The sequence below is a fragment of the Bos grunniens genome, chromosome 3 (genome assembly GCF_055505025.1).
Source record: "Bos grunniens cultivar Pamir isolate PY7600 chromosome 3, Bosgru_T2T1.0, whole genome shotgun sequence".
NCBI lineage: Eukaryota > Metazoa > Chordata > Mammalia > Artiodactyla > Bovidae > Bos > Bos grunniens.
Window position 1 is genome coordinate 26,567,241 of NC_141167.1, and position 13,006 is coordinate 26,580,246.

Sequence of the window (13,006 nt, forward strand, 5' to 3'; positions counted from 1 at the left end):
AGCTGCACAGTTATCTGGTGGTTGTTTTTTTTTTAATATCTTTAAATAATTAACTTCTGCTTTTATACTTACTCTTAAGAAACTGCAACACTTTCTTAAAAAATCAAAGCAATATCAGTACTAAAACTAGCAGTGATTCTATTATAAACTTTAAGTAACATTTAAAAAACTGCTAAGTTCCTAAAGTACATTAAGGGAAACACATCATTTTAACTGATGGGGACTTTCCTTTAAGACAGAATGAGGTCACCAAGAACAGAAAAACAGTTAAAAAAAAATAAATAAATAACGACTCTCACTTCTGTAGAGATTTCCTAAAGTTCTATTTAAAAAGTCATGGGAAGAGTAACATGATACTAGGATATTTGTGAGCTGGCTGTTTTTCCACTTTAGTTAAAAGATTAAGTTTACTAAAACATATACAAAGCATTCCAGACAGACCAAACCCGGCAAAGAAGCAAAAGAGAAATCCTTTCTTTCAAGTGCTAGAACATGGGATAAATCAGGCACTCAGCAAACAGGAAAGAATTGCCCAATCCACATTTTGGGTAACAAAGAACAAAAAAGGTTAGGAAATCAGCCTCTAGAATTCTCCACAACTCCTTTCCTTTGCCTACTCTCTGACAAGGGTTGGAGAAGAAAAGAAACATCTCTCTCCCCAGATAGCCCAAAAACAGAGGCACTGAGGGGAAACACTGATCAAACTCTGAAGAAAATACTTATGCATTTCCAGTAAACATTTTTACTATCTTCCATTCTTTTGGCTACTATAATAATTAAACATAGCCATTCAGTCTTTGTCATCTACAGCCAGTTTATGTCTGCCTAAAGGCTCTGCCATAAGCTACAGCGCACCTCTTCAACAAAGGAAGAGTCTCAGAGCCTCATGGAAAGAACAATACCACATACTCTGAACTATTAACACTTTAAAACATAGACTTTTGGGTAAAGACTTCTAGGCTGAAATCACTTAGACAACTTTCAGACTATACTGATAGACCAAGTCAAAATTCCAGGACTCTGCATACTGGAAGTAGATATATCTCATGAAAGCAAACTCCTAACCCAAGATGCAAGAGAACACAAATTAATTACACAGAGCTGAATGAAGTGTTATAGAAAACTCAATTATGATTTTTTATGTGCAATACTGCTGGTATTATTTTTACTATTCTATTTTCTAATGGTTACGTGGAAAAGCCCTTTCTTAGTAAATTATCCCTCAATTTAGCAGGTGCTGCTTTGGTAATCTGAATTAAATACTTTTCAATGGTATCTGATTCGCAATGACCCTTCAGAAATCAAAAACCTTTAATGAATGTCCTTATCTTTTATGGCCATACAGTTATAAGCTAAATAATAATTTGTTCTCCTTTTTATCAGGATATAGTTGAGTAAACCAATGGTACAAAAGGAAGGCCATACTTGAAATGACTCTCTTTCATTCAGATAGAACAAGACGCTATTAAGGATCAGGGACTGACTTTACGTAGAGCCAAAGTCTACCAGGCCCCCACAAGAAGACCAGCCTGCTACATGGTTTGTAAGATCCCAAGTGTCTCAAGCACTAAAGCAAGGTTACTCAGAAGGCCAGGAACCTTAGCAGATATGGGAAATCCCAAGATGAGGTAAATTCACTCAAATTTACATGCACTGCATGTGAAATAAGAAGTGAATTTCTAAAGTTTGGATCTTAGTCTCAAAATAGAAGAATATAACAAAGGCTTTAAGCAGAAACTTATTACCTGACCTTATAAGTTGTTAAATAGTAAGTATACAACTTTAGGCTTGCAAGTCACACAAGAAGACCTATAGTGGTTCATTAAAACTTACTCCAATTATGTAGACAATAGGATCAAATATAATCAGACCAGCCTTTTCAGTAATCATGATCAGAAGGTGAAGAAATTATAAAGAAAAATGATTTGATATTTGGAAATGGGCAAATAATACTGTCTATGCTTTCAGAAGATTATCTGATCTATGGTTTGCACCTTTGACTTCTATGAACTAAGCTATTTATTTTATACTCTGTAGGGGTAGAGGTTAAATTATATAAAACTGATAGCAATGCAAATGATTCCTATCCATACCAATGAAATTAATTTTCTCTGATGGACAATATAAATCTCTGTAACTCATATTCCCATTTTTACATCTCAGTGGTTCTCTCAATAATTAATGAGTTGAAGAAAAATCTTTGATACATGTTCATTTTATATTTATATGAGTGCTATGGCTTCAACTTGATGAAAATTAAACTTTAAAACGTCTTTAAAATAACATAAAAGTCATGTCTAAATAACTTATAAATTAATTCGGATGTTTGTATCTGGATGAATATATCTAATGCTACATGGATTTTTAAGATAGATATTTAAGACAAGTGTTTGGGCTTAATTATCTTTCCTTAATTTTCTGAAAACTTGTTAAACACATTAATCAAAGCAGGAGATTAAAGCACAAGAAAATGAAAACAAGAAATGTCAAATTTATTCAGCAGGCTGAATACAATCAGGAGTTGAAAGTATATTCTCTAAGAAACAATCATCTTACCTGTCTATAGTATTTTTCATAAAGAGGATTTCCACTTGATAACTGAAATAAATAATTAGAAATTAAATGCTATTCAATGACTTTTATTAATATAATTACATTCATTCAACAGATACATGAAATAAAGATAAATACAATTAATATATCTATGATTTCAAAAAATTCAATTTTGTTTATTTTGGGCAGAAGGGAGAGTAAATAAAGGCAGCCATGTAGATTACCAAGAATTAGATAGACAAGAAACAAAACAGGAATTTTAAAACTGTTTTTGATATCAGAACTCTTTTCCTCTTGTAAAATTTTACTCAGAAACTCAACATTTAACAAATTATGGTGAAATGATTTGGTTATAGAGCAACTGAGAAGCCCAAAACCTTAAGAGTTCATCCTCTACCCAAGTCCCCAAAGTACTGATGAACACAAAAAAGCACTTCAATAAAATAATCAAGTGAATATACAAACTAATGAACAAAAAAATATTAATATTAGATCTGAAGTGCTTGTAGGCAGGGAGTGGTGTTCAATTCACATGTATGTGTGGCTCACTCAGTCATGTCCAAGTCTTTGCAACTCCATGGACTGTACCCGCCATGCTCCTCCGTCCATGGAATTTTCCAGGCAAGAATACTGGAGTGGATTGCCATTTCCTCCTCCAGGGGATCTTCCCAACCCAGGGATGGAACCTACGTCTCTTGTACTGGCAGGCAGATTCTTTACCACTGCACCACCTGGGAAGTCCATTCAATTCATAATACAGTCTAAACGGTTCCTTGGTCAGCTGATGGACAGATATATTATCTCATCTGAAAGGCAGCTGAGGAGTATCAATGTTTGAAGGCTCAGGTTCACTTGTACATGAATGTGTTTAAGAGTGTTCTGGAATTGGGAAGGAAATACAGGAAGGTTTCATGAGGGTGACACCAGTGCAGAAATCTGAGGTATAGGGGAACAGGGGAGACGGTGATTCTACACAAAGGGATAAATGCAATCAACAGAAATCTGTTACATTTGTCGAGAATAGTAAGGAGTTCTAAATGGTGATAAGGATTAGAGATAAGATTATAAGGGGTCCCCAACCACATTCTGGTCCTTGGCCTATTACAACCTAGGATGCACAGTAGGTGGTGAGGGGGAGGCAAGGGGGCAAAATTTCATCTGTATTTATAATCACTCTAGTAGCAGGAAAACAAGCTCAAGGGTACTTCTAATTCAGCGTTATGGTGAGTTGTATTATTACTTTATTATATAACACAATGTAATAATAATAAAGTTCACAATAAATACAATGTACTTGAATCATCCCGAAACTGTCCCCCTCCACCCAACTCCCCAGTCCATGGAAAAACTGTCTTCCATGAAACTGGTCCCTGCTGCCAAAAAGGTTAGGGACCGCTGTTACAGAAGACAAGTGATGAAGGGCTTCACCTCCCATGGTAAAAGTAAAGAAAATAACGATGGAAAAGAGGACACGCTCAAGCGCCTAATACTAGTTAACACTAATTAACTAAGTGATTATTTGTATGTGAAGAGGGAAAGTAGGATGGCATGCAGAAGGTTACTTAGGACAAAATTGTAATGGCCCTGTAGAGGACCTAACACTGGCAATGGTAAAAAAGAAGGGCTTGATTTGAAGAAAAAGTTTTTAAGACAGATTTGACAGGATTTATTAAGCAGATGAAGAGACAGGAGAGAAGCTTAGAGGAAATACAAAGATAAACAGGGGAAAAGATCTTCAAGCATCAAAGTTGGGCCTACAGTCTTAAAAACTAGGCACAAAACTAGATTAAGACCAACATGTACTCAGTGCCCATTCTGAGAACACATTATACTAAGTGCTTTATAAATACTACCACACTTAATCCTTGTGAGTCATATATTATCTTCCCAGTAAGTAAATAAAGAAACGTGTGAAAGTTAGTTTTACTTGTCAATTTGGTGAGGCAAGAGTACCCCATTGTTTGGTCAAATACCAGTCTACACGTTACTGTAAAGGTATTTTTTTTAGATGTGATTAACATTTAAAGCCATAAAGCAGATTATCCTCTGAAATGTGGGGAGGTCTCATCCAAGCAGTTGAAAGTCCTGAGAGAGAAGACTGATCTCCCCAAAGGAAGAAGTAATTCTGCCTTGAGATCACCTTCAGACTCAGCTGCAACATCAACTCTCCCCTCAGTCTCCAAGAGGCCCTGCAGATTTAGGACTTGCCAACCTCCACAAAGACATGAATCAATTCTTTAAAATTAACTGGTCAGTGTGAGTGTCTGTCCTACTAGTTCTGTTTCTCTGAGAACCCTAACACACCAAGTTTCAGAGAGGTTACTTGTCCAAGCTTTTAAATGGCAGAGCCTGGACTTAAATGCAGATCTGTCCTACTCTAAGTTCCATACTCTTTCACATTACCAAGCTGTTTCTCAAATGCCCTGGTTTGCTCAGGACAGTACAATCTCTTGTCTCAACATCCCATGTGGTTTACCACCTGTCTAAGAGTTTTCACTTCCTTGAATGAAGTATTTTTCATTAATCACTATATTAAAATAAACCAAGATGAATTTAGAACACTTCTACTGTATTCATCTATTTTCTGGCCAAGCTAACAGTGTCTAAGTGTTCTAACCACTTGAACAAGCGATGAAATCATAAAAAGGACCAGTGATAATTCCACCTTTCCCCTGACTCTTAGAGATAAAACATAACACCTTTCCAGGGACACCATACAGAAGACAGTGAAAAGTATCCTCAGACACAAGCAACCATGGACAGCTAACTCTTTACATCCTTTTGAGACAGCAGAAGAAATATTTGATGCTGGTGCTCCTGCTGACACAGTCGGTACAGTGAGATGTGCAATGACCTGCAACATGCACCAGGCCACTAGCCAGCGAAGTAAGTAAGAAACTACAGATGAGGTGCAAATGAAGTATGTGTTAGGAGACAGTCTAAAACCTCGAGGTGGTTTCGTCATTTGTTGTATGGTATAATTCTAGAACTGTTTATTTTGTTGCTTGACAATCTTTATTATCACCCGATAAATCCTTTTAAGAACAATGAGCTAAAGAGAAGAAATTATACATTTAATACAAAATTACATACTAAAATTTCTCTAGAAAATGGATAGATAATTTGGATAAAACTTCGGAGGCTACTTCTATTTATCATGGCACTCTAGTGGCATCAGTATTAATGAGTTAGCTGCAAATGCCAAAACTTACAAATGTTTACATATATCCACAGTTAAAATTTTAAGGATAAAAATGGTATTGAAAACAAAACAAAAATATACTTAAACATGGAAATATGTGTTCCCTACTTGCAACCTGTCATCAGATTTTAAAGGCTGGAATCTTTCAAAGACTGACTTTATAAACCCAACCTAAGTGTCTCACTACTGAATCTTTTTGAAGGCAAGTCCTCTAATGATTGGTTGCATATTGTTCAAAATCAGTGGGAAATCTTAATCAAAGACTAAAGTTCAATGAAAAAAGATAAAAAAAAAAAAAACTTCAGCTATTGAAGCTTTTAGAAAATACCAATTATTAGAAAGAAAATTTGCCAAGGCACTGAAACATCCCTCAAAAGCAATGTTAAGTACCGAACAAATTGAATGAGTTCAAACAGAACATGAGATTTAATTAAAGTAATGAATTCTAGAAGTTCCATCAAAAGTCTTCCTATTTTTAACTATATAAATTTATATTCTGTACTGGAATGAAATGAAATAGGAGAGTACGATTTTACAGCATCTAAATTTAAAGAAACATGTAGAATAATGATTATGTATCTGTTTCTAACAACATATTAGAGACAGATACGTCTAAGAAGCTGGCAAAATATATAACTATTACCCAGAATAACTATCCTGTTTTTGTTTCTAAATATTCTCATAATCAATGTCAGTTCAGTTCAGACACTGAGTCATGTCCAACTCTTTGTGACCCCACGGACTGCAGCACGCCAGGCTTCCCTGTCCATCACCAACTCCAAGAGTTTGCTCAAATTCATGGCCATCAAGTTGGTGATACCATCCAACCATCTCATCCTCTGTCCTCTCCTTCTCCTTCCGCCTTCAATCTTGCCCAGCATCAGGGTCTTGAGTCAGTTCTTCACATCAGGTGGCAAAGGTATTGGAGTTTCAGCTTCAGCATCAGTCCTTCCAAGGAATATTCAGAACTGATTTCCTTTAGGGTGGACTGGTTGGATCTCCTTGCAATCCAAGGGACTCTCAAGAGTCTTCTCCAACACCACAGTTCAAAAGCATCAATTCTTCAGAACTCAGCTTTCTTTATGGTCCAACTCTCATAGCCATACATGACTACTGAAAAAACCATAGCTTTGACCTTTGTCTGCAAGGTAACGTCTCTGCTTTTTAATATGCTGTCTAGGTTGGTCACAGCTTTTCTTCCAAGGAGCAAGCATCTTTTAATTTCATGGCTGCAGTCACCACCTGCAGTGATTTTGGAGCCCCCAAAAATAAAGTCTGTCACTGTTTCCATTGTTTCCCCAACTATTTGCCATGAAGTGATGGGACTGAATGCCATGATCTTAGTTTTTTGAATGTTAAGTTCTAAGCCAACTTTTTCACTCTCCTCTTTCACTTTCATCAAAAGGCTCTTTAGTTCTTCTTCGCTTTCTGCCATAAGGGTGGTGTCATCTGTGTATCTGAGTAAAGACTTTATTTTGTTGTACTATAAAACAAGTATTTTATAAACTTTTATTTTTGAAAACAGAACTATTTTACTGATCTATATTACACTTCAGTATAATAAAAATAAAATTTTTTTTGATGGCAAAAAAAAACTTTTTGTAACTTTAAATACTTGTAATGTCCCTTTCATTCTCAAACATGTCCCAGTATGAAAAAAAAATTATATATTCACCCTGCTAAGTCACTTTAGTCATGTCCGACTCTGTGCGACCCCATAGACGGCAGCCCACCAGGCTCCCCCGTCCCTGGGATTCTCCAGGCAAGAACACTAGAGTGGGTTGCCATTTCCTCCTCCAATGCAGGAAAGTGAAAAGTGAAAGTGAAGTCGCTCAGTCGTATCCAACTCTTCGCGACCCCATGGACTGCAGCCCACCAGGTTCCTCCGTCCATGGGATTTTCCAGGCAAGAGTACTACTCCCAAAGAAATGTATAAATATTCTGCTAAAGAAAACAGCTTCATTGCTTACTACATAAACACATTTGAGAAGGTGTTAGCTCAGTAAGTGATTAAGTACATCCTGTGCTGATCAACTACACTAATACGATACAGCTAAATGAGAATGGAAAAAAGTCATCCAAATTGCCAATTCACTCATCAAGTAAGATGATCAAAGAGTGTGGTGCATCTTGGCAAAATAGTCTTTTTTTTCTTTTTTACTGAAATATGATTTTAGATTTTAAAAAAATCACATAGATACAACACACATAATGAATGCATAGAGAAAATTTTGAAAGGCATAGCTAAACTGGTAACAGTGATGATCTCTGGATAATGGAATTACAAATGATTTTCACATTCCTCTTTATACTACTCTGTGTTCTCTGAAAATATTTTTTATAATAAGCACTTCCCTAATTTTATAGAACAAAACAATTAAGATATTTTTAGCTTAGGAAAAAATGTAAAATCCAAAAATGTGCCATCAGTATGCAAAATTATATATGAATACTTAGTAACTAATTTCTAAAAGAAAATTTTTAAACTAAAGTTATCAAAAGTCAAAACCTTACTTAAAATTTCTAATATTATTATAATTTGAAGCAATTATTTATTCATTGGCTAGGTCATAAACACGTATCATTTTTCACAAAGTAAAATATTCATAAATACATGAAGAATCCCTTCTAAACAGTCAACATTTATTACTACTCTGAAAAAAATCTTAAGTGCTTGAAAATAAGACATTAGGAAGCCAACAAAATGTTATTTAAAAAAAAAAAAAAAAAACAACTCTCACATAGGCTTAAATTCAAAGCCCATTCCACTACTTCTTAGGTAGATCATGAACAATTTATTTCCTCTTTGAAAAGCCTGCCTACTTATCTGTAAAGTGCTAATAATATCTACTCTTCATAGGTTTCCAATTAAACTAATTGAATTAAAAAGAGATGGCTAACTGTTCCCTAATATCCTTTACCGTTTTCTTTCTTTAATAATAACACCCCTAAACCTTACTCGAACATGCGGACACCTACCAAAACGTACATTTCTCATCTTTTGCAATCTCGGTTTCTCTCAATGAAATGTGAAAGGAAAAAACGTGCCCAGCTCTCAAGTTGTGCACCTACAGGGAAGGAGAATGTCTTCTACCTCCCAGTTGTTTCTTCCAGCTGTCCAGAAGGTAGATATGGCTGTGAAACGTGGAGGATCCACCAGACTGTGAGATGGAAAACATGGTTGAAAATAAAAGAGCAATAGAGAAAAAGGGTCTATGTCTCTGACACTATCATGAAGCTGCCACATCAGCCCTCTATTACTTATCTTACTTGGACAGTTACTTGCGAGAGGTAAACTCTCTCCTGTTTAAGCCACTGAGATTTTGGCTTGAACCAATATCCTAACTAATGCAACGAAAACCAAAAAAAGGGGAGGTGGCTGCCATTTTTATTAAGGAAAAAAACAAATAAATTTTACTAAGAAAAAAGTTGTTACAAACTGTTATATCATCCTAAGGTCTGGTAGGTTGTATTGTAATTGTCATTTATTCTCCTCTTATAAGAATATTCACTGCAGATGGTGATTGCAGCCATGAAATTAAAAGATGCTTACTCCTTGGAAGGAAAGTTATGACCAACCTAGACAGCATATTAAAAAGCAGAGACATTACTTTGCCAACAAAGTTCCGTCTAGTCAAGGCTATGGTTTTTCCAGTGGTCATGTATGGATGTGAGAGTTGGACTGTGAAGAAAGCTGAGCACCGAAGAATTGATGCTTTTGAACCATGGTGTTGGAGAAGACTCTTGAGAGTCCCTTGGACTGCAAGGAGATCCAACCAGTCCATACTAAAGGAGGTCAGTCCTGGGTGTTCATTGGAAGGACTGATGCTGAAGTGAAACTCCAGTACTTTGGCCACCTCATGCGAAGAGTTGACTCATTGGAAAAGACCCTGATGCTGGGAGGGATTGGGGGCAGGAGGGAAGGGGACGATGGAGGATGAGATGGCTGGATGGCATCACCAACTCAATGGACATGGGTTTGGGTGGATTCCGGGAGTTGGTGATGGACAGGGAGGCCTCGCGTGCTGCAGTTCATGGGGTCGCAAAGAGTCGGACATGACTGAGCAACTGAACTGAACAAGAATATTAACAGCCCTGCCTGTTGCCATATGACTTACAGTGCCTCTCTGTGAGTACCCTACTATTGGCTTGGCCATGTGACTTACTCTGGCCAATGAAATATGAGGAAGTTCCAGTTCCAGGTGGAAGTTTTAAGGGCTATTGTGTGTTTCCCCCAGCTCTTGCTCTTTTCTGTCTGCCAAGAGAATAGAAAGTCATAAAGAGGGGGTGCAAAAGAGGGGGTGCTCCTTCGGCCTGGATCCTGAAATGAAAAAGAATCATGGAATACTACCATAGCTGACTACTGGGGAACCTGTAACCTTCCAATTTGTTGTTGCTGTTCAGTCGCTCAGTCGTATTCGAGTCTTTGCAACCCCATGGACTGCAGCACGCCAGGCCTCCCTGTCCTTTACCATCTCCCAGAGCTTGTTCAAACTGATGTCCATTGAACTGGTGATGCCATCCAACCATCTCATCCTCTGTCCTCTCCTTCTCCTCCTTGCCTTCAATCCTTCCCAGCATCAGGGTCTTTTCCAATGAGTCAGTTCTTCACATCAGGTGGCCAAAGGATTGGAGCTTTGCATCAGCTTCAGCATCAGTCCTTCTAATGAATATTCAGGATTGATTTCCTTTAGGATGGACTGGTTGGATCTCCTTGCAGTCCAAGGGACTCTCAAGAGTCTTCTCCAACACCACGGTTCAAAAGCATCAATTCTTCGGTGCTCAGCGGTTCAACTCTGACATCCATACCTGACTGCTGGAAAAACCATAGCTTTGACTATATGGACATCTGCAGGCAAAGTACCACTCAAAATCTTTTTATTTTTATTCTCTATAAAAAAAGTAATGATTAACAATTTAGTACTCGCGAACATTTTCTAAAAGTGTGATATAGAACATGATTTTCTGGGTAACTTGCCATGCAAGTGTATTTGACATATTAACACAAAAAATTTCAGTTATTTTTAATTCAGCCATCTAATTAATACTCCATTTTCAAGAGATCTGAGGAACCAGAAGGAGAACTAACCCCTATATCCTTTCAACTACTCCACCACAACCACCACCACCACCCCTCAAATAATGGAACAGCTACTCCTACAACCAAAGTACCAAATTAACACAACCAGAAGAGCGTGTGCTTTTACACACCTATGTTCACATGTGACTGACTCGCAGGGAAGGAGACTAAAACTTTCTGAAGGCTCATGATGTCTTTTTAAAAAGACTTATGCATTTCACAATATAAAGGAAAACAGGCTGGAAACAAACAGTAAAAGGAAGAGGACAAGAATAAAAAAATAAACAGCGATAGTGATCAACAGCAATCCAAACTGACAAAGGAAATAGCGATCAGAAGCTGTCTGAAGAGTCAAAAGCAAGTCAGTAAAAAAGAAAATTTAAAAGGAGCTGGGTATAGAGGGTGGAGGGAAGCAAGTCATCTGAGCAGTCCTCACTTTAGAGCTGGTCGGGAGGGGCCCAAGAAAACACAAGCAGCCATCTGAGCAGTTCCCTTAGAGAATATACAGTATAAACCCTCAACTCTGTTATTCGTAACTCATTTAATAATTTAATAAACATGGATTGGAGACCTTTTAGAGACAGAACAATAGGTTTAGGTACTAGGGTTACAAAAATTATATAGGACTTCTGCCCTTGAAACTGCTTATATTCTAATAAAATTTGCAATGCTCTCTTCTGCAAACATCTCATGTTTGTTCCATAACAAATCATTATAAATTGATGAGTCAGCTAGCAAAGACCTAGGAACACTCTAAGAAGAGTATTCTAAAAAAGTTTTCAAAATCTGAATCTAAGAATACATCTGCTTTGGAGATTATCAGAAATAAACGATTACAGGGACTTTAAGTAGACAAAAGAATTTCAAAAGAGAGTACAGCTATATACTACTGAAAGATTATACTATATACTATATACTACTGAAGGATTATAAAGAGACCATACCAGCAACTCAAACCAGTAATGGAGTAGCTTTTGTAAAATCCAATTCAACCTGACCAAAAAATCTGGGTGGCAGAGTGACAAAGAATGAATACAAAGACCAGTTTTGGGTCTGTCATCAGAAGACAGTGAGTCCTACATATACTATTCTAGCCAGCCCCAAATAAACAGAAATCACTGTGAGAGGCATTATCTTTAAGCATGAATGATACGTGGATTTATAAAAATTCAAATAAGGAACAAGTAAAACAAAACAATCACTTTCTGCACTTGTATAGCACTTTACCTTCTACAAAGGACATTCACAGCCTCATCTCTCATGTCCTTTTTCTACACGTTTGGGCAACCAGATGATCACATCAATCCCCCTGGTTCAAATACTATACTTAAGTTGGTGAATATCATATCTCTAGTTCTGACCTCGTCTCTGAACTCTAAACTTATATACCACCTACTTTATATCTCCACTTGGATGTCTCCCAGCATCTAACAGAACTTGTATATTTTTTTTTCTCCAAGAGTCTATTCCTCTCCTACCACCAACCACTGATGCACAAGCCAAATAATCTGTCAGCATGTCCCTCATTCTCAATTTTACAATCTATCATATGCAAATACTAACAACTCTAATTCCAAAACATACGTTGAACTTACCCACCTCTCCCCTTACCGCAGTTCATATCTCATCTTGACTACTAGAACATTTAATCCATCCTCTCTGCTTTTATTATCCATTTCTCTTCACACAGATTGCAGAGTGTATGTAAATATAAATAAGAATATAACATTCTTCTGTTTAAATCCCTCAATGGCTTCTCATTTGAGGAAAAATTAAATCTAAACTCCCTGACAGGACTTTGAGTCCCTGCATGATTCAGCTTCTGCTCACCTCTCCAGATACACTTAGGGCCACTAACTTTACTGATATTTCAGTTCTTCTAAAAGAGCAAGCTCTGTCTCAACTCAGTCTTTCCACATGTCATTCTTTGTTCCTGAAAACATAGGTGGTGTCTTCAATTTCTTTAGGACTCAGCTTAAATGTTACCCACTCAGAGTCCTTTACAGATCATCATAAAATAGGCCCTTTTTAAAATTTTCTACTTCAGCTTTGTTTCCTTCAGAGACCTGTTACATATTGTTTTTATTTTGTCTGTTTTCTCATTATTTTTGCCCTCACTATAATATTTGTTCCATGAGAGTAGAAAATCACATCTTATTCACCATCAAATC

The 13,006-nt window shown here is 36.9% G+C and overlaps 1 protein-coding gene across 23 annotated transcripts in view; it reads right to left on the bottom strand.

Annotated features, from left to right (window-relative positions):
* The window catches only part of EPS15 (epidermal growth factor receptor pathway substrate 15), a 140,304-nt gene that overhangs the window by 106,932 nt on the left and 20,366 nt on the right, over window positions 1–13,006 (bottom strand). For all 23 annotated transcript variants that reach the window (XM_086387753.1, XM_086387720.1, XM_086387703.1 and 20 more), the window contains exon 2: window positions 2,557–2,598. In XM_086387753.1, the coding sequence (XP_086243879.1) occupies window positions 2,557–2,598 (42 nt within the window). The remainder of the gene's footprint in view (window positions 1–2,556; window positions 2,599–13,006) is intronic.